The 27983-nt window shown below is 36.6% G+C and overlaps 3 protein-coding genes and 1 long non-coding RNA gene across 5 annotated transcripts; 2 read left to right on the plus strand and 2 right to left on the minus strand.

The window, feature by feature from the left end:
* Window positions 1-350: 350 nt before the first annotated feature.
* On the plus strand, window positions 351-5195 carry LOC110369950 (TAR DNA-binding protein 43). Its single transcript, XM_049839404.2, has one exon. The coding sequence runs from the start codon at window positions 619-621 to the stop codon at window positions 1852-1854; it is 1236 nt and encodes a 411-aa protein (XP_049695361.1). The 5' UTR covers window positions 351-618; the 3' UTR covers window positions 1855-5195.
* A 5839-nt stretch (window positions 5196-11034) lies between these two features.
* On the minus strand, window positions 11035-12043 carry LOC135117339 (uncharacterized). The gene is made up of 2 exons (XR_010276821.1): window positions 11474-12043; window positions 11035-11429 (listed from the first exon to the last, which is right to left on the minus strand). It is a non-coding gene; the product is annotated as an uncharacterized LOC135117339 (long non-coding RNA).
* A 2228-nt stretch (window positions 12044-14271) lies between these two features.
* Window positions 14272-17007, plus strand: LOC110369916 (WD repeat-containing protein tag-125). 2 transcript variants are annotated; one of them, XM_021325551.3, is made up of 6 exons: window positions 14272-14622; window positions 15004-15227; window positions 15510-15699; window positions 15875-16076; window positions 16330-16527; window positions 16671-17007. In XM_021325551.3, the coding sequence occupies exons 1-6, from the start codon at window positions 14411-14413 to the stop codon at window positions 16842-16844; spliced, it is 1200 nt and encodes a 399-aa protein (XP_021181226.1). In that variant the 5' UTR covers window positions 14272-14410; the 3' UTR covers window positions 16845-17007. The 2 variants fall into 2 exon arrangements, with proteins under 2 accessions (XP_021181226.1, XP_049695362.1); XM_049839405.2 differs by having other exon boundaries at window positions 14468-14602.
* A 108-nt stretch (window positions 17008-17115) lies between these two features.
* LOC110370030 (protein phosphatase Slingshot) lies at window positions 17116-27922 on the minus strand. Its single transcript, XM_049839399.2, is given in 9 exon segments — window positions 17116-17409; window positions 17411-19382; window positions 19467-19736; window positions 20169-20363; window positions 20465-20530; window positions 20909-21072; window positions 21328-21499; window positions 27190-27251; window positions 27588-27922. Coding segments are annotated over 9 exon segments (2991 nt in total). The 5' UTR covers window positions 27642-27922; the 3' UTR covers window positions 17116-17373.
* Between the last annotated feature and the right edge of the window lie 61 nt (window positions 27923-27983).

Consider the following 27983-nt stretch of genomic DNA (forward strand, 5'->3'; position numbering starts at 1 on the left):
CAACTCATCACGGATGCACACAACTTAAAACTACAATTTACGGTTTCATTTATAGTACCTTAGTGTGGATAAACTGAAAGTGGACGAGGCCACATCACCGAGGCCCCTTTTCTTTCGTTTTCCACGAATGAGTGAAATAGCATAAGGTATACACAGACTATTACTAGGTCACGCCATTCTTGTGAAACTCCTAACTAATGCCTTCATTTACAACACAACACAATATTATGCTTTTTTTTACGGACATTTATTGTTTGTCTAGACTACCCCTTCTATTTGTGTTTATGACGATGTCTTCTAATTTTGTCTAGCAGCAACATTGCCGGTGATGTAAAACGTCAATTTTAGAAAGTTGTCTATTACTATAGCATGATCACCATTATTTGACACTTGTAACTCTACAAATTCCCTTTGATTCCACCTCTACAATAGATCAAAATTTGTATGTCGAACTATGTTTTCAACCTGCAAATTGCAATGGGTTCATAACCCGTAGGTGACGTTAATTAATTTTATTTATTTATATGACATAAAAATTGTACATTTGTATAGTGTTAAGTATAATATCTGTGTTTATTTTTATCAATTTTTATGAATATTGTTCATGAATAAGAAATAATGTCCTTCGAGTACTTGCCCGTGGCTGAAGATGAAAATGAAGAACCCATAGAATTACCAATCGAAGATGATGGTACGTTGATGTTAACTACCGTATCGGCGCAGTTTCCAGGCTGTTGTGGCCTAAAATATCGTCACCCTGAAACAAAAAACATCAGGGGTATCAGATTAAGAGATGGCAGATTGTACCCACCCCCAGAAGGTTGGGGTAATCATTTATACATATGTAGCTTTCCTAAAGAATCTAAACGCAAACCGGGTGAAAACTCCGAATCAGCTGCGGCAAAAAATAAGCGTAATGATAACTTATGCTCAGATTTGATAGTGTTGGGATTGCCTTGGAAAGCCACAGAGCAAACTGTTCGAGAGTATTTCGAGAAATTTGGAGAAGTTTTAATGGCGCAATTAAAGAGAGATCCCAAAACTGGTATGTCTAAAGGTTTTGCCTTCATTAGGTTTGCTTCTTATACCTCTCAGATGAGAGTGCTGGCACAGCGGCACATGATTGATGGGAGATGGTGTGATGTTCGGATACCCAACTCAAAAGAAGGTTCAGTTGCATCTATGCCCTGTAAAGTGTTTGTTGGTCGCTGTACAGAAGAATTAACAGCCAATGATTTGAGAGAATATTTCTCACAGTTTGGGGAAGTTACAGATGTGTTTATCCCCAAACCATTTAGAGCTTTTAGCTTTATTACATTTTTGGATCCTGAGGTTGCACAAAGCCTCTGTGGTCAGGATCACATAATTAAAGGTGTGTCAGTGAATGTTTCTAATGCCTCTCCAAAACAAAACAAAAGTGGTTCCAATCTACGTAATATGCCTGGTAGAAATTATGATGATGGCCACCCACACAATGCTTCAAACAATAACTCATGGAGCAGCCGCAACATGGACATGGTTAACATGCAGGCTTTGAGCTTATCAGGACAACATGGTCAAACTGCTGTTGCTGGAGGGGGAGGCCAGGCTCAAGGTGGCAGCATGCCTCTGGGAATGGGAGGACTACCAGTAAACCAGGCTCTAGTGGCAGCTGCACTAAATCAAGCTGCTGGTTGGGGCCTTATCAACAACATACCGTCCGGTGGGTCCGAGCAAGGCGCCTTTGCTGGACCAGCTTCATCTGCACCACCAGGTCCACCCAACTTCCTCTCCTGGATGCAACAAGGTAATTCTGCTCAGGGACCTTCTAGTCAGTGGGGACAGCGTCACCAGTCCCAAGGCCACTCTGTTTGATCCATCATCTGGTTGAAAGCTCACAATAATTTCTGTGATTGTAGCAACAATTAGATAATTATTATCATGTGTATCTACATAATAAAAAATCATTGTTCTTATGGTAAAGAGAGTGGTTTACATAAATAGTTTGCTACTGATGTTATTTATTTATTGTGGAGTTGCTTGTGTTATGTTGATTTTATTCAAACTTATATAATTACATATATTACAAATGGAGTAGATTACGGTATCATGGATCATACAAACATTGCACACTAGATGAATTATTATATTTTAGTTACATACTTATATATATATTAAATAAATATTGGTCTTGCTGTGCTTCTTCCTAATAATTGTCAATTGAAATCATGAACTTTCAGCAATTTAGCATGAAAAAGGTATCATGTATTTGTTTTGGCCCAAAAAGTGCAAAACGTATTTCAATTGAATATGTATATTACTGTAGAAGCCTGAAGAGTTCATTGTCTGTATACTATGTTATTATAATTACTTAACTAAATGTATTCATTATTACACATTTTTATAATGATTTGTGTAGTCAAAAATTAATAGTCATACAAATTCAAGAGAATCATAATGGTGCAGCTTACCTAGTTATTATAAATAATTGTAACAACATACAATGTTGCAGCAAGTTATGATTTTTCAACAGGCTTCTATAGTATAAAAAATATATAAAATCCAGATTATGAAACACATTTGGTTAGTATCAACTATAAAGTTATATGATTATTAATTTTGAATCTGTCGAAAAATTTCAGTACAGATCATGCCAATAATTTTATCAACATATTTTTTGAAAACCTAAAAAATATTTATTGTTTTTAGGGGAGCCTAAGATTAATTATTTATTGTTGTGCTAAACATTTTGCAATGAGGGATCTTCTTTTTATTTTTTTAATTCCTTTTCCTAGCTGATGATGATGGCCATGACCTAGGTACGTGAATGCAGGGAACTTAACGTCATAACAAAGTCATATAATTTTCAGGTCATATAACAAAACGTTTTATCATCAATAATAAAAAAAAATGAAAATGAGGAATAAAAGGAGAAAAGAACTCAATCAAATTACCATCCAAATATTTTGAGAACAATTTGTCCAGAAATCTGAATTTCTTGGGTCTTGGCTCAAAGGGCTTGGTGCAATGTTTTTTATTTAATTTGGCAAAGACTCACTCTCGTATGTTCAACGCCATCTGTCACTTTCTTGGGGAACTATATTTTTAAATTCTGACTATAAAGGTGTTATTAAACTATCCCATTTTTTTATGATTTATAAACATAATTGCGATAAAATGTCAAAGATCATTAAATTAATGAAAGGAATTCCAAGTCGCACATCGCGCCCATACCGTTATTGATATTCATCCAACTTGAATATTTATTTCATTCTGCGAAAATCTGTGCACCCCTTGGGTATGGAACCATAAAAATTATTGAATGGCAATTAAATAAGTATAGCATACCATAGAAGAGCAACAACAGTAGCAGTAAACAGTGATATTTCAATTAATACAACAAAATAGTGCAGCACTGCCCAAATTACTGTTGCAACATCTAATTGTGTCTAAATTCTTACACTAACCCTACATGTTCCTTAATCTGGATTTAAAAACAATAATAATAAAGTTAAAAAGTTCTGTTTCACGGCATTAATAAGTTTTTACTGTAGTTTTCTATGTATATCTATTTCAATAAAGGACCTTGTTGAAAGGGCCCTTGAAAATCAAGTTACCATTTTATCAATACCAAGAATTCAAGCTGTCATGGTTAAGATTTTTATTTACATCTGGCAAAAGCTTGATTAAGAGCATTAAATAAAATCACCTAATAAACATTATGTTTTAAAGAATTATTGAATTGATAATATAAACATCACTGTTAGTATATATTTGCATAGTATATATATTTACCAAAATAAGAGCTATTCTTTTTTCTAATCTTAATTCACATAAATTTTATCCAATTTTATTAATCTGTCTAGAGATATATAAATAATGTTGCCAGGAATGTGGTAAAAATTAATGAGAAATTATATTTTGCGTACTAATTACTATTACTTACATCGCAATTAATTGGACCACCTTACGATTGGATCTTACGCAACTTCAGTGCTAATATGTGTGTAATAGAAATAAGTGTACTGTGCTTTTGTACATTAATAGGTAATGATTATGATTTAACAGCAGACTGTTGAGAGTTCATACATTGTATAGTAAAAAAATAGAAATCTATTGATTGTTACATTGTTTAACAAATAATGTTGATTATTATAAATTTATTGTGTATGTTTCCTCAGGTGGATGTGGGTATGAAAATTGTAGACAGATGTCTATTTTTGACGAAATAAATACATAGTTAGAATATTTTTGTTACTAAGCAATGTGGGATTGTTTACTGAATGGGTATATATAGACTTAGCTGTAGAGCACTGATCCAATAGCTTCTGTAAATAAATTTTAGGAGAAACCGAAAGGATGTTTGTACAAATTGCAAGACTGTATATATACATACATAAACGAGATGATAATAAGACACCATTCTATAACGATTAATCATGTCTCTACGAAGGATTATAATATACCTACTTTATGATAAGATTCCATTGCCTTCTTAAAATGTTCACTTAACAAGATTAAATTCCTGGTGAGCCTTCGAATTTGTACTTTTCTAATCAAAACATAAGGCATATTTGTGAATTATGTCCCATTTCATTTTGTACGCGAATCTTATTTCCTGGGGCCTTTAATTTGGGTAGCGAGCCCCTATATGATATCACTACTCCCCATTTATATATAACTACCTAGACTAGACCTCCAGATTGGATTGACTCTTTAAGTTAAATCAATGATATACTTAATTATAACAAAATTAAATAATTTTGCATAAAATTTTTTACACAATGCTAAGAATAGTTGCAGTGTGGTAACTACACTTAAGTAGGTATATTGTATGTTCTTAGAGACTATAAAAACTTTAAAAGAAAGCTCTACGATAAAAATACCCGTGGCAAATGCCTTATCGTCTCCGTATCTAACCGAAACGGTAAAACAAACGTTCGACTAAGGGCCTCTTTCACCATCTCAAAGTAAAGCGTTGATTAGTTACTTGCCAATTAACGTTAACTGGCAAGTAAAACTTACGAGTATCTTCTACCAATTTCACAAGCGAAAATAAAGCTTCGAGTAACTACTTGCCGGTTAAGTGAATGACGTAACAAATTATACGTTACATTCGTTCAAAATTACGTCAAAGTTACTCGTCAAACGTCATTGACAGGTTAGCTGTCATTTGTCATTTCATTTCGTGTGGTGTTTTTGTTGTGTTTTTTTGGTTTGTCTGCTTGATTCTTGTAAACAAGACTTGTTTGTTAGAAAAGTACTTAGGTACCTACTAATGTAGGTTATTGAGAGAACATCGTATTAAATTTTTATATGTAAGGTGTAGAATTAATAATTACGATTTGATAGGTTATCTGTTAGAAAAATCATTTAACTTATTTTGTTTTTATGAAAAAAATGATACTCACCTTTGCGTTTTAGAAACTATTTTATGTTTTATTACGTTATGCACTTGGTTCACTGCAAGCTTCGACAGACGAAATCTAGCCAAAAAATCAGTTTCATCTAAGTCCGTAAAATAATCAACACGGATTTTAAATACACGAATCCTCGGTATCCGTTGCAAAGTTAAATAATCAAATTCATCCGATTGATGATCAATTAAATCAAATAAATCCATTTTCAAACAACAAATATACAAATTTTCAATAATCTAAACGCTGCGATATTTAACTGTCAAGTAAACATGCTAATCAGTAGAAGACGCGGCAAGTAAGTTACGAGTCAGTTTAATCATTGATTAGCGCTACTCGAACATCGTGAAATTGACACGTGCAGTTACGGGTGACTTTAACCGGCGATTAGTCTACTCAATACTTTACTCGAGGGTGGTGAAAGAGGCCCTAAGTATTATAATGATATATTTCTCAATAACCAATATATAAGTAGATATACAACCATCGCAAAATACTGTTCTACTGATGCATTGAATATTTCAATATCTTTTCAAGCCATGATTATGCTTATCCATTCATTGTATAATTAATTACGTACATAATATTCCGAAAATATTGTCGATAGGTAAATATAGGTATTGGTATTGTTTTTTCTTGTGTATGTTTTTGCTTGACTTTGTTTATTTTATTAACTTATTTGGTTTGGCCATTTGTTGTTTGGTTTTAATATAAATGCATGTCGATTATCGGTGTAGAATAAGCATTGTTAACGTGTGTTATGTCTAATCTAACAATATCACAATTAATGGGTATTTTTCGGAGACACGACATACTTATTTATCCCATAAAAAGTCAATTTATATATATGTGTGGCATTGTTATATGTAATATAAACACGATTTTAATTATTTTCTTAAATGAAGACAAAGAGGACATATAATTAATGTGTAATTTGTTTTAATAATATTATAAATAGAACATATATATTCAATTCGATAGTTTTAATGCAGCATCTCAGTCTCAGATTTTCACATTTTGCACAATCTGCACCACTGCTTGTTTTTTTTCCCTATAAAGTTATACGTGCAATATAAGGAATAATGTGCCTGCCTACTATTGCAGTCTCAATTGACCAATATTAATCAAAAGAAAAGTAAACCCTACTTACGTTCAGATTTGTGTGCGCATGAATTTACTTAAATCATTGTTTAGGTTAAAACGCAAACAGGTGTATCTTTCATAGGCATACGTAAAGCTCGGTTTTCTAAAGGTCAATTACTTGAACTAATCAGTAAGTTAAACTATATTTTCTATTCAAACTGTTTACATAAAACAAAATGTTAATCAGATTGCTAGCAATCTGGGAATCTAGCAGACGGGTTAAATAGGTACCAGCATAAAAATATTAGACATAAACTCTAACAGGATTCTAATATTACAATACCTACCTACTAAATGTAATATACTAGAAATATAAAAACCCTACCAGTACTTTCCTTTTACGAAATAATGTGTATGGAGAGGAAAATTAAAAATATAATAGCTCTGTATTTCTGTGCCTACTGCAACTAAATTTAAATTCATTTTGACTACATATCTTATTTCAATATAATAATAATGCCCAAAATTACCTACAACATAAACGTCCGTTATCCTCAAGCTAGAATTCCGTGGGTCGCGGCTGACGCAGCCGCGCGCGGCTTACGACAGTCGTCGGCCGCGCGCGACAATAGTCAACCTATGAAAATGTATGGCGCCGCTGCCGAGGCTCGCGACAGTCGCGCGCGGCCGACGAATTTCGTAAGCCGCGCGCGGCATTGTGTTGAAATTAGTAGATTTTGTTCGTCCGTTCCCTCTAGTCGAAGTGCTAATTGATATCCTTGAAGAAGAAGAGGATGACGTGTTGCTGTGGCTGTATTATGAAAATAGATTACCAATCTACCCTATCTTTAAAAAGTAGAAATGATGAAGGATACTACCAAATACTGATTCAAAAGCATTTGTATTGTAATGAAAACAAAAGGAAGTTTTGCCGACTAAATAAAAAACAATTCAATTTTGGTTTTACTAAAATTCTATGGATGTTATTAAGCGCTAGACCATGTTGAGATGCATACGGCCGCGCGCGGCTCACGAAATTCGTCGGCCGCGCGCGACTGTCGCGGACCTCGGCAGCGGTGCCATACATTTTCATATGTTGACTATTGTCGCGCGCGGCCGACGACTGTCGTAAGCCGCGCGCGGCTGTCGTAGCCGCTATCCACGGAATTCTACCTTCAAAACAACCGTTGACTTTGTTTGAACGTGAAAATTCAATAATTCAAACATTTGAATTGCCTGATTGCTCAATATGACACTCCACTTTCAGACATACAAAGAATTAATAAGTCTGTCTTTTGTTAGCAAAAAAAATTAACATGATTTTTCTTTTCTACTACGCAATGAAGAAAAACTCGTGAACCTCGGTGCAATTTTCGCGACACCGTGATGCGTATAATATGGTAAAATGTGAATATTAATCGTAAATTTTGGCTTTGGTCCACTGCTTGAAAATAAAAAATACTTGAGACAATCTGCAATTTGATACCTGGAAATTGATGAGTTTAAAAGTAAAATATATACCTAGTTAATAAATCGTATCCTTCTACTACCAAAAAAATATTGAAAAAAAAATCAGGCGTAGATCACGAACAAGTTTCTAATATTTTCCAATAGTTATTTATAATCAATATCTTAGGTTATATAATAATTTGATATTGTATAATATAACGAAACTTACAGAAATATATTTTTCTTTATTTGAGTACCTACATTAGTCAAATTGCTGAAAAAAATCGCGCTACATTCTCGTCTTTTTCTTAATAGGAACTTTGTTATGCATGACTCATGAACATCGTTTTTTTTTTTAAATCGAAATTAAATATTTCGTTTGATGAAATAAAATTTAAGTGTAATTTTTGCGGCCCTCCATTTAATAAATTATAATGGCCGCGGGGCCTCTGTCTCCGGATTCATATCTTGTCTTAAAAGATCGACTTATTACCTTTTGTACGTGAAAATCCAATGAGTGAGATCAGTGCTGGTATGATTTTCATTAAATTAGATGGCCTGTAAATAATCGTTTAGGCTTATACCTTTTATGTAAAGTGAGAACCTACTCCTTTTTGGGAAGTCTTGAAAATTAGAAGCATTCTGTGCAATACTTTTGGGTACTTAAATTTATATTTATTCAATTACGTGTTTTATTTGTTTAAGATGAATTTTAAAACAGTCAGTTCAGTTTTGTATGTCATTAAAAGCATGTCGTGAAAGTTTTCAAGCATTGAAGTAATTTAACTGTAAAATTATAAATTGCCTACTACCTAATAAAACCAATAATATGAAACAGTTGGGTAAAGGTAAAGAGAAACCTGAAAAAATATATTAATATATACATACATAGATAGGTACCTATTTATTAACATGTCTACATTATTATAAACCCTGCACTGATTTCGTGAAATAATAATACCTATCTATAAATCGCTAGAATCAACGTAATTTAACAAACAATAGCTTGCAAGATACTAACCATTAGTACATATTTTGAGGTGCCTCGCGTCATGGCTCTTGCAAGACTCATGGGCGAGATTTAAGATATAAGTCCTGTATGCGAATTGATTGCAACTACATTTCTTGTAGAGTAATTGTCTATTTATTATGAATGTTTTGGTGTGCAGGACATTGTGAGTAATCTAATGACTAATATATAGTATCGTTGTGTGACGACGTCGTTTGCGTGGTTTCTTTGGCGTCCTATGTGATTTACAAGGTTTAACCTGCCCTTAATATGATTGATGTGCACTAAGTAAGCATAACTTAAACTTTATCAAAGAATTCATCTTTATTGCTATATTATAAATATACATGATGAAGACAAAAACGTAATTTTCTTTCAGAGTTAATAAATGAAAAATATTTATTATATTTATCCTACTTTTTGCAATCATGAACTATGATTCTACAAATATTCTTGGAATAATGGCCCTTTTCTTAACACTATTTAACAACAACCTGTCGGTATATGTACGAACATGCTATAGCGATGTTGCCAAAAAATTTCTTTTGGATTAGTAATAACTATTGTAAATTTTTTATTCGTTTTTAGTACTTATGTGCTTTTATTTGCTACGATTGTTAGTGAGAATTTTAATTTAACCACTTCCACAGACTTAGGACTGAAATTAGGTATCCATATTCGGTTCCGATGACAATTTTATATAGAAGTAGCCAGTAGGTTTTATTACCTATCCTAATACTGCAGTCACGAGTGTCTTCTCATTCAGAGACGTCCTCGACGAATAAGACCATAGATATGATCCTTTTCAGAGCTATTCAGTCCTAGTGTTAAAAACTAATCTAGATCATAAAAAACTTGTTTTAAAAATATACAGGTAATTTCTTACTACTTTGTATCAGTCAACATCCTTCACAGAGATATCTAACATTAAACTTTATTTAACCTTAACGCTAAATAAAGCAGACAGCGCTGTAACCAATAGCTAGAGCATTACGGACTATTGGACCCAATCAAATTCGAAGTTTTAGATCAGTGTGAGTTTGGTGGATTTACCGGATTGCTTTGCTTTTCTAAAAAAATGCGTTGTCCGACTAAGTTGTAAATAGGTGTGGAGTATTAATAGACCAACCACTAGGGCCAAAGTTCAAATATGTAGGTATACCGTTCTTGTAAAAAACAGCTATGTGGGCTACAAAATGTTATTTTTGTAAAAGCTTCACCTATAATATTTACCGGGCTGATCATTTATAATGTAAATCTAGAACAGTTAAGAAAATTTGTTATCAGACACAACTGAAGCACATGTATTTTACTTATGAAGATGCACATCCTTGTTATTTGCTGCTCCGTGATATTAAAATTCTATTAATGCTAGACAGATTTGATGTTATTATGTATAAGCTGTACATTATAATTTGAGTGTGAAAAACCTATTGACATGAAATAAAAATTTATTTAGCGTTGCAATTTTGTTTTATTACTATTACCTACCTATAAAAGTGGGGTGGTCTGGGTTCCGTACCACTACCTAATAAGCCAGAAAGTCTGACAACTAGTCTTGCCAAGGAGTACCGGGTACCTAATTAGGATGAGGAGGTCCAGATGAATGCTCAGCTACGGAACCCTACGCTGAGCGTGGCTCGACACGCTCTTAGCCGGTTTTTACTAAGGTATTCGTGAGATGGATCTATAATTCCTAAAAACGTTTTGTAGCAGACATTGCATCCATTTCGTGTCCATTTCGACCGCGCGGCCACCTCATAATTTTTGATGAAACTTTGCCAGGAATTAGTAGTAATTTGTTACTTTTCACTCCTCTTTTCCTGAATTTGTTACAAAAAAAACCAAGCCGCTATGACAAAGAACAGTTGGCCGCTAGAACCGCCACTTGCCGTAGTCATCGCCCGTGATTACTCAGAAACTATACAATGCAGATAGACGAATGATACATCAAAAGAAAGGTCTTAATTTGTTAAATTTGTTACAAAAATAAAAAAGGTCAAAACGTAGATATACAAAAAGTTATGCAATGTTAAGTTTTCAGGTTATGAGTAGGTAAGTATATCACCGTAGGCACCAAATTAATAGAGGCTAATGTGTATAGAAAATTAGTCTTTAATTTGTTACAGCGAAAAAAGACAAAAAAATACTAGAAAGCAGGTTCAATAATATGTTAGAGTCGATTTTAGTTGGCCGCGCGGACGGCAATATGCCTAAAATACAATTTCGTTTTTCTCGTTATTAAAAGTAGGTTTTAGCTTAATTAAAGTACTAGTCGATGGGTAACGTAACCTAGTTTGAATAAATATAGCGAATTTAACTGCAGCATTCGTATTTTAGGAGATATTTACTAAAACACAGTGGTATGAAACTGTATGAGAGTAGGGTGTCCATGCATTTTCACATATTCGAAATTTTCGTTATTCACGTCTTATTTTTTTAGGGAGAGTGCATACTTTATAAAAATCAAAGTCACAAATAGATTAAAATTTCTTTATTTACAATCAACACAAAGGCAAACATATCAATTGTTTGCCTTTGTGTTAACACAATGTGTCAAAAATGTGACACAGAGTTGAAAGGTGAACTTAAGCTAGGCGAGATCATAACATTTGATTTAAACGGAGCTGCAGACTCAGTTTTACTCACTGAATTGCCGATTACTATTAGCATTAAGGATAATTATTATTTCTTAGTTGGTACTATAGAATTTATACCAGGCACAAAAATAGGCCACTATAATAGTTATTTGTTATACAAGAGTGCAAAGTTGCTTTTTAACCGCGGGCTCAATTTTGATGACCGAGAAAGCGAAGGATTCTAAAATTGAAACACGAGCGTAGCGAGTGTTTCAATAATTAGAATCCTGAGCGATAGCGAGGGAATCAAAAGAGCACAAGGTGAAAAATCTTTGCACTCGAGTGCAACACATAACTTTTCATCCCACCTCATCGAGGAAATTACTAAATGCAAAAAAAACAAAATGGCGCGCACATATGAATATCAAATTAAAAAGGAATACCTATTAAAGTTCATTTATTTGAAAACTCAGTTTGAAAATGAAACGAGATTAAAAATCTATGTAAAAACAATGTAGTAATATAAAAACTATTACTACATTAAAAATATACATATACATAAATTACATAATTAATTGAATAATTATTTTAAACAGTATTATATTTTTTTAATATGTATTTGTTTGAAAAGTCTTATCAAGATTGTCACAAATGGAGTATTGCACACGATGTTCTAAATTCAAATCACTTTGCCGCTCTAGAGGATAAAAACGGCTTTTGCGCTCAGATATCAAAGGATAAAACTACTCTTTCCGAGATGGTGGGATGAAAATGACATTTTTTAAATAACAATAAATATTTTTGTTACGACGACAATTCTTTTAAAATTGAAAAAAGTACCTCTAAGAAAATATGTCTACATTCTGTGTCATATATTCGTGTTAGTTAATTTATAAATATTATGTTAGTTTATGAAGATTTTATATTTATCTGGTTGCCTTTTATTACTTGATTTGTTTGCCTTTGTGTTGATTGTAAATAAAGAAATTTTAATCTATTTGTGACTTTGATTTTTATAAAGTATGCACTCTCCCTACAAAAATAAGACGTGAATAACGAAAATTTCGAATATGTGAAAATGCATGGACACCCTACTCTCATACAGTTTCATACCACTGTGTTTTAGTAAATATCTCCTAAAATACGAATGCTGCAGTTAAATTCGCTATATTTATTCAAACTAGGTTACGTTACCCATCGACTAGTACTTTAATTAAGCTAAAACCTACTTTTAATAACGAGAAAAACGAAATTGTATTTTAGGCATATTGCCGTCCGCGCGGCCAACTAAAATCGACTCTAACATATTATTGAACCTGCTTTCTAGTATTTTTTTGTCTTTTTTCGCTGTAACAAATTAAAGACTAATTTTCTATACACATTAGCCTCTATTAATTTGGTGCCTACGGTGATATACTTACCTACTCATAACCTGAAAACTTAACATTGCATAACTTTTTGTATATCTACGTTTTGACCTTTTTTATTTTTGTAACAAATTTAACAAATTAAGACCTTTCTTTTGATGTATCATTCGTCTATCTGCATTGTATAGTTTCTGAGTAATCACGGGCGATGACTACGGCAAGTGGCGGTTCTAGCGGCCAACTGTTCTTTGTCATAGCGGCTTGGTTTTTTTTGTAACAAATTCAGGAAAAGAGGAGTGAAAAGTAACAAATTACTACTAATTCCTGGCAAAGTTTCATCAAAAATTATGAGGTGGCCGCGCGGTCGAAATGGACACTCCATTTCTGGTATATATTAGCATGCAACGAGAGGCAAAGAGACCTATACGTGAAGTTCCATATTATTATGACTAAACAAATATAGCGCTCCCGAGACATTTTTAATAGCTTAATGTTACAGTATTGTGCAAAACTCTTAAGGATTAATTTGAAGATTGAGCTACGATTTTTAGTGAACAAAATTTTGATTTTAGGAAGGTACCTTCAATATTATTATCGTAATATTCCGCAATTATATTGACTATCTAGGCAGAGCCAAATATAAACAGTACCTATTGATGTGACTTTTTACTTAATAGCTCAGTTAAGAGTTAGAAATCAATTTAAATGCAATTATAATGATCACTTTAATCGATTGAATCATTATATTGAGCCGTAGTTTATCCTAACTAATATTATAAATGTGAAAGTAACTCTGTCTGTCTGTCTGTCTTTTCTTCACGCCTAAACTACTGAACCGATTTGTGTTAAATTTGGTACAGACATAGTTTGGAACTTGAGAAAGGACATAGGATAGTTTTTATATAAAAAAAATATAAAAAATAAAATTTATTCCGGTCATATAGCGCCATCTATTGGTCAAACCAAAAATATGCCGGAAGTCACTATTCCATGCGAACGAAGTCGCGGGCAAAAGCTAGTTTGTTTCATATGAATTTGTGTCAAAAGACCTAACAAGATGGTTTATCTGAAGCTGATGAATTTTTGCGTGGTCGGGTGGGTTTTTCTTTACTTAAGTGCCAGTTAAATGGAGAGAAATTAAACGTTGCATACACTACATAAACAATATAATGGCCCGTTTAAATGATTGGTATACAATACCTATATAGAGCCCTAGATAACTCTCTGGAACAGGATTAGCGGTCTACCCTGAATCAAGCAAGGCCATTTCAGCGTTACTGGAATCAGGCACAAACAACCAATCCAAGCTGATAGAAAAATAGCTCATAGACGATATCGCCTGGACTGGAATCTGGAATAATGTAAAACGGGCATAAAGACTGTCTTCAGTATGTCAGAACTGAAGTTTTAGACTAATGACAGATTGAACGATATTACTCTAAACTTTGGATTGACATCAAAATTATATGTTAATATTCTAAATTTTCAGTTTTACAGTATAAATCATTTCTGACCTTGTATCTAACCATGGACCCTCAGCGGAAAACAGTGGCTGGTCCCATGGCGCCTACTAGTATGAAGACAGCTCGAAAGAGTTTCGCAATCACAAATACATATATCAGGACTAATAAAAAGGAAATAGTCAGTGTACATACCAGCACACCTGCCGTAGAAAGTCGGGCTTTCCATCTAGAACAGAATCAGATTTATCAAGGAGACGTAAATATTCTTTCTATTATGTAAGAGTTCATTTATATTAGTTATGCAGTGATCGTTTACTTTAGAGATCAGTCAGATCATCAGATATTGATGCTAAAGAAGACAAACTACGTGAGATGAGACAGTAGAGATTAGGGCCTTGAGATTGTTGTTAACCGACTTTCCAAAATACATACAAGGATATTCTCACTTCATTGCCATCGGTATCCGCGCCGCACCATTTCCTTATTCTAAGATCCCTTAACCGATTAAAAAAAGATTACCTCGTGGAAACATTTCAGTACCTACCTAATTGTAATTACTGATGCCTTCCCCCAATCCCCACCTACCCGACCCCTCCATCGCTACGCAGGCCTGGTGGTGTCCTGTGGGGGCATTATTATTATCTATAATTATTTCAGTGATACGAATAAGGATATAATGTGCTGTAAATACACGGAAGATGTTAACGAGATAGCCGCTGGTTTCACTGACGGATCAATGAGAGTGTTTAGTTGCAATACGGGTAATTGTATCCACACCCTGGTCGATGAAGAATGTCGAGCGTACCCCGGACCTGTTACCGCTATCAAACACCGGCCAGTCAGCAAAGCGAATCCTATAACGAATATGCTGTTATCGTCTTGTTAGTATGCACTTTTCTCGATAACTTACCTATTGTAAATTTAAAGGGCCACTTCCTGACTGGAATTCGATTCCTTGGCCGAGGCTTCTGTTACGTGTGCGCTGCCCATATTAAATCTCCAATGATGTGTCTGTAGCGTGGCGCGTGGCTGACCACTCGGACATGGTGCAAGAATATTCTTAATTATTCGCAAGAGGCGCGTTATAGTAGCTCCTCCCATACCACCCAACATTAATCAAAAACTAATAGCATATTAATACCTACTAATGCAAATATCCTTAGATGTAAACGGGTGTATCAAATGCTGGAAATATAAATATGACCAGTGTTTGTACACGATTCGTGAGAAACGGCAAACCTTGGGATTAAATTATCATCCACGTTACAGTAAATTTGTTACTTACGGTGATGATGCTAAGCTGAACATGTACGACGAAGAGGCGCAAACTCAGGAACGAGCTTTTTATTCCAGGTGAGTTCAACAATATTATCTTTTTTTTTTCAATTAAAAATAAATTGATACTTATATTAGCCATCGCCTAAAGTAACTTAATAAGCTATAGTTTAATATGTTTAGATCTCTTGTTAAATGACTATGCCTAGTGATTGTAGAAATTCAATTCTTGTCAAAGTATATTACTTCACAGTAATCAGAAAAATAAATTGGACGGTCACACGTCAAGAATATTTGCGTGTGCCTTCAATCCGAGATCACAACATGAGATGATATCGGGTGGATGGGACAATACAGTAATGTGCTGGGACGACCGCCAGCCATACGCAACACGTTATTTTGTCGGTGTGCATATGTGCGGCGAAGGACTTGACTTTGATAAGCCCGGACGACAGGTAAGGATAGATTATTTTATCCTAATTAAAAAGAAAATCCATTAAAAAGTGAAAACAGAGCCAAGATCCTCAAGATCAAGTTGAGGAGAACTCGGGTTGTAATTACAAGTAATAGCGTCAGGTAGCCGCTTACCCGACTCGCTGGCAAGTACATAAAATAGGTTTCTGGCCAACGACTCGCGAAATGTTCCAAGCCCATGTGTTGCATACCAAGCATACTATATTGACACCAATGTGTTTCTGTTTTTCTCAGATACTAACATGTTCTTGGCAAGAGAAAGATAGCATCCAGTTATGGGATTATGGATCATGCAAATTAATCGAAACTATCGTCCCGGACAGCTTTCAGTCAAAACTGTATTGCGGGAAAATGGTGCCGCATACTAACTTGATTGTATGTGGTGGATCAGACTCAAATATTTTAAGAGTCGTAGATACAAACATGAAAATAGTAAGTTAAACGTATATTCAGTAAGTTCGCCCATTTCCGGTTAGCTTTAATTAATAAATTGGTAGACAAGACATCCACGGTCCGATATTGTTTTGCATATCCATATAATTATCAAATGATGACGTTTTAAATTGTGTTTTCAGACAGAATGTAGTATACGTAATAATCAAGGCGGCATATATGCATTCGATTTTGGTACTATAAGACGGAAACCAAAAAAAGCAACAGACTCTTACAAAAAGATTTCTGAAATACCGAATGTGCCAAGAGTTTCATTTGTAACCGGAAAAAGACTTCAAACAGTGGACTTCGGTTGATTGGCTAGTGTCAGATATGCTAGCACCCAAACTTTTCAAGATAACCTAGAAAAAAAAGAAAAGAGTCAAACAGTCATTAGTGTAATTTTTTCGACATAAGCTTTGGTGATCAAGAATAATTTAATCATTTTTGAGCATAAATATATGTAAAATAGTAAATGTCTGTTGAAGTAATTTTATTGTCCTAGCCCTGAGTTTTGTGTACTTATCTACAGTTAGATTTTGGTTTCGACTATCAGTCGGGTAAGGTCTTGTATATGAAACGCTTACGTAAAAGTTGTACATCAGTTGTATTGAATTTATTCTCCCTTTTAACATTTCTCTACTCACAAACAGCCGTTTATACAATTTTAGGTGATAGACAAATACACTGTGATTTCATTTTGTAAATATAGTATATAAAACTCTAGAAAGATAAAATATTGAGTTTGGCAAGAATTCATAATAAATAAAAAACATAAATACTTCTACATAGTATTATATACAGGATTTGAACATCTATTATTCGACCGATTCAAGTTGAGCCTCGTCAACGGATGGGTCTTCCCATGTTGCAATTGTTTTTTAGTTTGAGCTTTCGACATCACAGTTGATACGACTTCGCTGTAGTCAAGGGGAGCCAGAGACACAACCGTGGGCGCGGGCGGCGGCCGCTCCCCCGCCCCGCGCACCGCGCCGCAGAACGAGTTGCGCGCGCGGGCCTCGCCCTCCGCCGCCAGCCGGCACTTCTTGCTCAGCGAGTCGCGGCCGCGGCGCGGCTCGCACGACGACTCGCAGCGCGCGCGCCCCGGCCGGTCGTACCGGTCCACCAGCACCTTCACCGACAGGTCCTCGCCCGACGGCGGCGAGGCCGGCGGCCGCTCGCGACCCTCGCTCGGCGCCGAGCGGCGCGAATCCGCGCGCCGGACCGAGTCGGACTCGGAGCGAGCTTCGAACTCCTTCTTGAGGTTGCTGACGAGGCCGGCGGCGGAGGGCGTGGCGGCGGGCGCGGCGCGCGGCAGGTCGCCGTGCGAGGCGCAGGCGGCGCGGCGGCGGCGCAGGCCGGCTCGCAGCCACGTGTCGGGCGCGGAGGCGGACAGGCGGCCGCTCCACGTGGAGGCGCCGCGGTCCCGCGCGCGCTCCATGCGGGCGGCTGCGTCCGCTAGCTCCAGTATGGCACACGTTTCGTTAAATTTCCGCTCGTTGTCGGCCCTGCGGCCCCCCGCGCGCGTCTCGGTGTGTTCGCTGATGATGCCGAGGTCGGACGTCGGTTTCTGCGGTGCGAGGCCTGGCTCGACGGTTTTGTCAGCGTCTTCCTTGCGGAGACGCTCATCGTTGCGATCCTTGGCCCGCTTGGGCTCGTCCCGCGGCGTCGGTTGCGTCTTGGGTGTCCTGGTGTCGTAAGAGCCCCAGGAGGAATGCCGCGAGAGGTCGAGCACGACCGCGCTGTCGAATGAGCTCCACGAGCTCTGTCTGCTCGGCGGCGGCGCGTCGTCGTCCACTGCTCTTCTTTCGTCGCTATCTAAATTCGAACGTTCTACGGAATTAGCGAGAGTGTCACTAGTTGTCACTTTATTGGTCTTTACGTCTATTATTCCACTGTCACTTTTCACTATATTATCACTATTACTAACAGTCCTGTTCTCGTCGTTTTTCGGCCACGAGGGCTCCCCCGGGTCCCAGGTATGTATTTTATCGATTTCAAAATTTGACTGGGGATATTTGTGACTTAGATTTCTTGATGGAGAGGCCTGATTGACCGAACTAGCCGGCGCCTCCAATGCTTTGCTGTTTTGGGATTCGTTCTGATTTCCAAAGTTTAACCTCTGATTCCTTTTAGTAAAATCTTTCCGATCAGTGGAGGCAGCATTCTCGATCTCGTTGACGATGTGCTTGACGGAGGGGGCACCCTCCTCCTTGAGGCGCATGATCTGGTTGGGCGACACGCTGTAGGAGCCGTTGGCGCAGGGCATGAGCATGTGGCGCGTCTCGAAGGGCAGGTTCTCCAGCGACACGGAGGTGGGCGGCGGCAGCAGCTCGCCCGCCAGGCGCGAGTCGGGCGACCACGAGCGCGGCCGCCCCGGGTACGAGCCCGTCAGCGCCAGCACCAGTGGCGTCGGCTCCATTACTTTATTTTCCGTTTTTGATATATTTTTTGGAGATTTCAGGTTAGTTTCTGATTTAGATCGTTGTAACTTTTCCTTGTTTTTCATTGCATCCAGTATACCTTGGTATGTTTCGAGTTGATTCAAGAAATTCGTATTCGGTTTAATACAACTCCGTTTTGCTTTAACGTGTTTAAGTGCTTTCTCAAAATTCCAGTTGAATGCTTTCATGGCATACGCGATCACCACTGAAGCCGATCTACTAATACCCATTTTGCAATGAACGAGAACTTTCGACCCTGCGTTTCTTGCTTTATTTATATATTTGTATGTGTTATCCCAGTGCTTTAACAAGTCAGTCTTCTCATCGTCATAAACTCTAATGTTAAGGTAGTCGAACATACCAGGAAAGAAATTGTCGATCTCTCTCGTCACGTTCAATATGTGCCTGACCCTGGAAACAAGAAAACGATTACTCTCCTTTATTCCATTTTTGTAACTTGATAGAATTGAATACACATGATCATTAAGAGCATACCCATTGCGTTGCAATTCTTCAAGATTGCTAGCATTCCATTCGGAGCCGAGATAAACATGGTCGAAAATCTCAGTGGGTGCGTCCATCTGGCCGAGTATGGTGAGCATTTCTTGGTCGATGAAGGACTTGTACTCGGCCAGGTCCATGTCGAGCTCTTCCTCGAGGCGGCCGCGGATGAACTTGCTGGTCACCTCGTCCAGATCCACGCTCATCATGATCTCCTTCAGCGTGCAGCGAATAACGCGTTCAGTCTCGTCCCTCTCTCGAGGCCTGCAACAAAATTCATCTCCTATAAGTATAATTTTGAGAATATAAAGAACATGTTTAACAAGTTAATACTTTTTTATTATTTATTTAATTTTTGGTGATCGTGGGTATGGCTACTTCTTTCCTACTACTCACGTTCATAAAACTTGAAGTTCTTAATAAAATTAAATAGGAAGATACCTATTTAGTAGGCTAATAACGGATCATCTTTGCATGCTAGTAGCGAGTTTTAATTAACGCATTGGCGTGCGTTCGATCCTTTTCTAGGCCAAGAAACTAGGTCTAGGCAAAACACGCATGATTATTATTATGTTACGCACTCTCAAAACTTATTTAGGTAGTGGTTTCAGTTTATTAAAACCTCATTTAAACATGGCGTATGCAAGATGAGATTAATAAATGCTGAGGCGAGTAAGTGTTAAGTATGATAATCACTTGAGTCTCAGTGAATCGGGCGAGGGCGGGCGGCGGGACTCGATGCAGTCCATGGCATGCCACTCGTTGAGACAAGAGCGGTCCGAGTCCACGTGGCTCTCGTAGTACGAGCACCACGAGTGCGACGTGCCGCCCGCGAAGTGGTTCATCTCCCGCGCTTGAGCACTCGCTCGGTGCAGGGTTTGTAATGCCGACCTGCAAACATTTTATGGAATGTCGATAATGGTTCAAAAAAACACCATCATGCTATGAATCGTGCGATACTGAAAAGCAAGTGTAACTCAGGCCGTACTCACCACATGGCCTGCACGGAGACAGGCTTGAATATGTGTTGTTGGTTACACACACATACACTGAATCCTCTGTGGACAATGAATCCTAATTAGTTATTGTTCTGGGCTTAGTGAAAGTATCCAGCGAGGAGCTCTGCTTTGTGTCATCGATCCGTTTAAGAAATTACATTATGGTACTCACAAACGTCGAAACTACGCTATGATTGTTGACACATTTCGCAAGATAATTGTATTTATTTTAGAAAGATGAATATGCAGTTTGTTGCTCTTCCACGACATTGTGTATTGTATCTCATTACAGTAATCGTTCCGGAAGAAATTAGAAAAAATATTTTTGGAATAGATAGATATCAAACTACTGTTATTCATGGTAAGGGTAGACGATGTGGAATGTGGAACAATGTTCCTCAACAGAACATTTTCAGCGATAGTGAAGGAGCAACTTACCCATCGCCATCCAGCTTGATCGAGGTGTCAGCGAGAACCCGCAACACGAGTCCAACAGAAGTGCGCTCATTGCAGTCGATGCCGAGCAACGCCGCCTCGTTGCTGCGACACACCACTACCAGGTACCTGGTGCGGCCCGCATGAGCGCTCTCCAATTTCACCGCCTTACAACAAACAGAAAAATCAATAACTTAATGGTAATTCCATCACTGCACGCACTGATCTAGGGTTACTTCTTTTACAGGAAATGTATTTTAGCTTTGAGAAAAATATTAAACAGTATATGGATGAGCAGAAATTGATACTGTAAACAGTATTTTGTGTACTTCATATAAAAAGAAAAATCTAATGAATGTAGTGTATAGCTGACGACTCTAGACAGACGGCTTTTCAAATTATCTTTAAATAAGGTATAGTACCATTTTGAGCGTTTCCTCGGGACGCAGCAAGTAGAACATGGACTGCAGATGATGTTGTATGTCGGGCTGGGGAAAGGCACGCGCCGGCGATCGCCACGGGTTCGTACAGCCGCGCTCTGCACTGCCCAGCACCACTGCTGCACCCTTATTTGCGAAGTAGCACTCATTGAGACTGAAACAGCATCAGTAACACTTGTAACAATAAATTGATATATGTCCAACATAATGGGCACAGTGATGTCCATTTTCGTAAGAAATAAATGCAAAATGAAGTAAAGTATCAGTTACTTAATATTAAAGTCTGTTTAGTGGTCCAAATTAACTTGGGTATATTGAAAAAAAAAATACACGTAATTTTCAAACAAGTCCTTGGACGATTTACCAAGCAAAGCCAAGCACATAATTTAAACAGATAATGAATCAGCATACTTAGCATAGTTTTCAATTAATTGAAACGTTAGTTTCCCGTGTAATAAAACCGTGTACCTTGATGATAATTACTTTTTATACATAATGCAACCGTGAAATGTATCAATGACGCCATTTTTAGTAAAGTTGTTGCAATTCGTTTTGCGGGCCGCGCATTTAACCTCCCTTTCACCGGCGCGGGCGCAGGCAGCTCCGCGCGTCTCAGGCGCTACCATCTATACACTGGCCGTCTGGCGAGCTTGCCTCGACGCCTGAGCTATCACTACTTATTACTCATTGTTCATTTAACACAAAAGCTAGCCTTATCTTGTAACGTAATAATGATCGTACGATCAACGCAAAAGTAATCACGACAAGTAATATAAATAAGAATATAGTATACGTAATGTTCATGTTGATACATAGTACGCATTTTGGCAAATCTATTCATTAGTTAATTTACATGTATAAATATGTGTAGTAAATAACCGAAAAAAATGAGTGTTTCCTAATAAGTACATACACACATTAGGTATAGTTTTTAATCTAAATATTAAGATATACCGTAATTAGGATCTACTTGAACCACAAGTAATAAAAGCTTGTAAAAATGATGTAGTCTCTAAGCAGGTGCTTAGATACTAATACTATAAAGAGATTTGTTTGTGATTTTGAAAGGCTCTAGGGACGCTCGGGAAGGGCCGAAGTTTCTAATAACACAATGCCTCGCTTTTTGAGGAAAAGGATTGTTGCGCTTCTGGTTTGACATGACATCCCGACACGGCACAATGTATTTATTTATTACACGATGTTTAAATTGCGAATGAGGATAAGTTAATTAACTAGTAATAAACAAACCAAAACTAATTAATTAAATGTGTTACCGTTAACTTCTGACATTCTGCATAAGGATATTAAGGCGAATCGAATAGTCTTATCATTTTACTTACTAAGAGATTCAACCCGATCAGGGAATTGAACCCGAGACTGCGCACAGCTTTCACGCTTTGCGGCTACAACACCAATTGGGCAGTCTAACGTAAGCAATTACAACATTGACATTTACCTTCTTACGGGTCGAGTGCCTTTCAGAAAAAGGTAAACGTTTCACCAAGCGTAAAATGTTATGTTGAGGTCATCCGAAAATAGTGCTAGGGAAACGTCTATATTTCTATACTAATATGGAACCGAGGGGGTGGATTTTGTAAATCCAATAATGGGGTGAAAATAACGATGGATAAATAACAAAACTGAATGTTGTCATGTTGCATTTGTGCGGCAAGGGCGGTTTCTCTCAAGGTTCAATAAAAATAGCTATGTCGGACTGTTGCCAAAACGTTGCGTTGCCCGCCCATACTATACGTAGACATGAGCGTGAACGCTGCGGCCGCCCAGCGCGCTCCGACAACCACACCTAATTCGGAGCACGACGCGCTCTAGCCGCGTCTTTTGTTGGGAACTTCATGAACACAACTATGGAGCTTGACACCCAAACACTGCGCTTCTTATGACTTAGTTTGTGTTTTACCAAGTACGGAGTGTAATGATTTTAGTCACTTGTTTACATAGGCATAGTTATCACCTTCTGCCGAAGAAAAGTAAAGGTTTGGCTATCGGTACTAAATTAATCTCTACAGATTCGATAAAGCCCTAAGTATAATGCCTCGACACATTTTGAAGTCTGAAGCGTTTAAGTTGATGATCCATCTCTTCTATAAAATGTTGTAAACACAACGTAGGTTAGCTCACATGTCAAAGAAGACTAAACAGAATACAGTATGCAGCTATACAATGTGCAATAATACCACGTGAATGTAATACATATTACCTTCATGTCCAAAATCACACTACATAGTTTTATCTGCTGATTAGGTCTTTAAGGTGGGCTAAAAATGTAATAAATAGATTATTTTTAAATGCAATGCTATACTTTATTAATATGTTGATCACTTTTTTTATGTTCACTCCCCAAAGATATCGAATCTTAGCGAACAGATATGTGTTTATTGTACCTATTTACTGAGACAGATAAAACAGATACAATCTACATTTGTCTTTGTTTATGTGCATTTTTACTTGCAGGTTCCGTAGTACCTTACTTTAGTTAGTAGAAACGTAGACCGATGTTTGTTGTATTTTGTCGGATTAACTATGAAGAAAGATGTATGGATATCAAGACCCAGCGATCATACATATCAGCGTGGATGTTATGTATTCTTATTGGGGTACTAATTTTTACATTAGTTAGTTTGTATTTTGAGCAACTGCCCAGCTGGCTCGGTGGTTTTATAAAAAAGGGTGTTTGGGGTGTCGGTGCTTTCAATAACGTTGACAGCTTTGATGGTGTTTGTTGATTCACAAGACGACACACGTCGCGCTCAAACAACATAAAAGCTTGCCAGTGGGGCCAACCAGCAGGCAGGCACAACAACAATGTTAAAAACTAATTACAAGATTACAATACAGAGATTTAAGTTTTTAGTCTCATTAATTATTATTCATTTTTGGGGGGCTATTCTCCTAACACGATCTTGTTCAAAACTTGCACATATTATTAAGCAAAGCTTATCATTTTGTTCTCGTTCAGAGAACAGCGTGGTCCAAACAGCTTTGTAACTGTTGTACTATAAACTGTACAGTGATGTTTTCCTGTTTACGGATATAGGTGATTAATATTTTACAATTAAGTAAATTAAGCACATTAATAGCACTTCATTATCATTAGGCAGAGCATTGTCCACTTGAGGATACACGATTTAATTTCTGCTAAGAATATTTTTTCGAAGGAGATGATCATTTTTACAGCACTAACAAGTAAAGTATGATTTTATAGTTATGTATTTGATAGTTACCTGCATGCAACCATAATGAAATCCAAATATCGAAACAAACATTCGAAGCACAATTTTATACCACTCTCAAATGATCACTAGTATTTTTACTACATTTCAATAGTCTTTTGTATAGAATTTTTTTTATTTAGTTTAGCCAACCATGGCCTGGATCCCAGTACGCGGTGCACTAAACAACCCATCCCGTACGACAATAAAGTGCGTGCGCGACGCAGCAGCGAGCCCACTCGACAAACGACGTCACAACACTCATAGCTTCCTTCTGAACTGAGCACAACTACAGCTTAAATATAGAAACGACGCAGAACAGGAACACGACGCGATCGCCCAAGGAACACGCAGCGCTTTAAACGATCTACGCGCGCCATAGGGTTGCTTGCATACAGTAACGAATCATAATTATTTATTTCAGCCCATTTTTGAAGCTAAAATGACGATACAGTATGAGCTTCTAGCTTATTATTCAGTTACTTAAAGTATTTCCTATCTATCGTATCCATACTAATATTAAAAGTGGAAGGGTGGAAGTTTTATGGAGCATTCTCGCGATTTTTTTTTAAGATAGAAAGCTATAATTTTATTTTTCAATCTTTCCCCAGCACCTAAAATAGGGTACCTATATCGTCTACAATACAGCATATTCAAATAATATTCTGTTCCGAGCTCTCCTCTGTTTTTAAAAGCAGAGAAGGGGAACAGAGTCCCCGAATATTACGCAAGCGAAGCCGCGGGCAAAGCTAGTGACTCTGCAAACCACATACGAGTTACAACCACAATATTAATATAGGAACCTACAGAGAACTAATCACATTTAGTTACAAATATACAACAGTTTTAATAAGGTCAAACTCAGATCTGCTTTCAGATTATTGTCCTTGATATTTAATTATGTAAAGGTGAGTTCTAGTACTCGAAAATCGCAACTCGGATCCCTTCTCTCTCCCTATGCCTAACCTTTACGAACCTCCGATAAACAGAAACGATCTAGAATGAATTCACAATCGGCAGACAAAAAAAAACACGCAACTTATTTATCAAACCGATATTTTTAATATAAAAAAATACGTTATTCTTAACTAACACAAGGCCTGAGTACATCCGGAAAACGACATTAGATACTCAATATTATACTACGTTAGATATTTGACGTTGTTCATACTAGGACGATACAAAAACCGCAACAAACACCAGCTGCTAGCATAACGAGAGTGCAAAGAAACAATCTAAGAAAAGGAATATGCTTATATTTTCGGTTTAATATTATATTTTTATGTTTAGAAATACAATCAAAAAGATATTTACCTAGTTAAGAAAATGTGACTATTACTTCAAAGGAAAAACTGTCATAATGGAAATTCAAATGGCCCTAAGCTGTGCATATTGAAATTTACATGAAATTACTTGTCACTAATAGCAAAATTAGTGCACACAATTTTCCAGAAACAGGGACAGAGATATCTAAAAAAAAACAAGTTTCAGCAACCTTCCTGTCATTTCACAGGGTAAATAATTGACCCGTCAGATGATGATTAGAGACCAGAGGGACTAGTCCATTAGTATTCTTGTTTAAGCTGGATGGAAGCTATAATTTTATCAAATTGTTAAATTGCATGATTTTAAATAAATGTTTATAAAAGCTGTAAACCTAAACTCTAAGCTATCATATCTATAAAGTTTTGTCAAATACAAAAACATTTTACACAATATTACTAATTAATACAAGCCAGCTGTAAAGAATCTATGCCATTGCCAGCTGTAAAGAGTTATGTTATACGGATTACCATCCTTACTAACACAAAAAAAAAAAACTGGGTACTGAAATGCTTAAGAATTTTGGGTGTATTCCATTTTTTTCTATAGTTACTCATGATCTCTGGCTGCATTTTATTTACTATTTGCTTACTAAAATGGTAAGATTAAGCAATGTTAATACTGTTTATTGTAAATGCTTTCTATATCAGTTTAAATAGATATTTTTATTAGACCAGGAAGATGTTTGAATTTTATTGAGTACCACCCGCCATGAGGAACACAACCCAGTTAAAAGATATGCCTTTATCGGCTTCTATACTGTTTTTAACAACTTTTGAAAATGTCCAATTACAGCTGGGACTATACAAGCACAGCTTAAGGTGCTTTCTGTAACATGGAAGAAATCACTATTTAGCAACACTCCTCATTTTCTTACATGGGGCAAAAATCCAAGTCAAAAATAAATAAAATTTTAAAACCTAGGTATCAAAGGATCAAAGGCTAAGAATAAAATCAACATCAGAAACTGAATAATTGAGTGGCTTAGCCAATACTATTCTGATACAGTAATATGCAAAATATCTTTTTTCCCATATGCTCACCAATAGAAAAAAAAATCTCCGCCCCTAAGACAACCCACTGACCAAAATATGCCTAATTGCAAGAGTCCCCAACAATCATAGTTTATAAAAAGCATGATACTAGTAGTGTGGAATAGGTTAGTCAATATAACAATTTTCCATTCAAAGTTTAGGTTTTCTATTTCTCAAATGTTTGATGATTATTATTGTTAAGAGCACATTGTTATTGTTGTCATATAAGAAAATTATGATAACATAACATTACCTACCTCTTGCTGATACGGTTTCCAACATCGTCTTCAATATTATCACTTGATTTTTCTGTCTCATCCTTAAACAAACAACAATAATTTTACTATATACACTAATTCTAAATCCTATATTTCAAGAAGTTTAATACTAACAGCAGCTTATGCTGCACATATTTGTCACTACACTGAGTGCTTTGGAAACATGATAGGTTCATCAACTGTTATGGTATCACAATGAACTATCAAGACAAAGAGTTATTGTCAATGAAAGTGGTTGGTGCGAGTGTTAAATGAATGTAGGCAATAAGTTGTCGTAATACTCCCCGAAAAGTTCAGGCAATGAACGTAGCGAAGTATTTGTCTCACATCTGACACAACAGAACACTCATAAAATATATACTGAAACCAGTACTTACCGTTTTCCTAGGTGTTTGCACACTCGGAGAACGTCGAATTGTAACAAGTGCCATACCACATTAGCGTTAACAAATCATTATCAAGGTATGTAATACAATCACAAACATAAAGAGGAATACCTATTGACTTATCATAACACTAATCCTTATATGATTCAATCTATGTAAGGTAAAACTTAGAAGCATATATCACTAGATTCTTTAAATACACTCATAGTTGGTTGCAACAAGTACAATCTATCACAAATTCGCCCATTTTTTATTTTATTAAATTCTATTCTCATTCAAAGAAAAGATGATGGATGGATGAGTGAGTGAGTGTGTGCCACAGATTAAATATTTCATGAGCCAGCTTAGTGCAGCGCACCACAGAACTTTTAAAAGTTTTATTCATGA

This window comes from Helicoverpa armigera, chromosome 9 (assembly GCF_030705265.1).
Source record: "Helicoverpa armigera isolate CAAS_96S chromosome 9, ASM3070526v1, whole genome shotgun sequence".
In the NCBI taxonomy this organism is placed as follows: Eukaryota; Metazoa; Arthropoda; class Insecta; order Lepidoptera; family Noctuidae; genus Helicoverpa; species Helicoverpa armigera.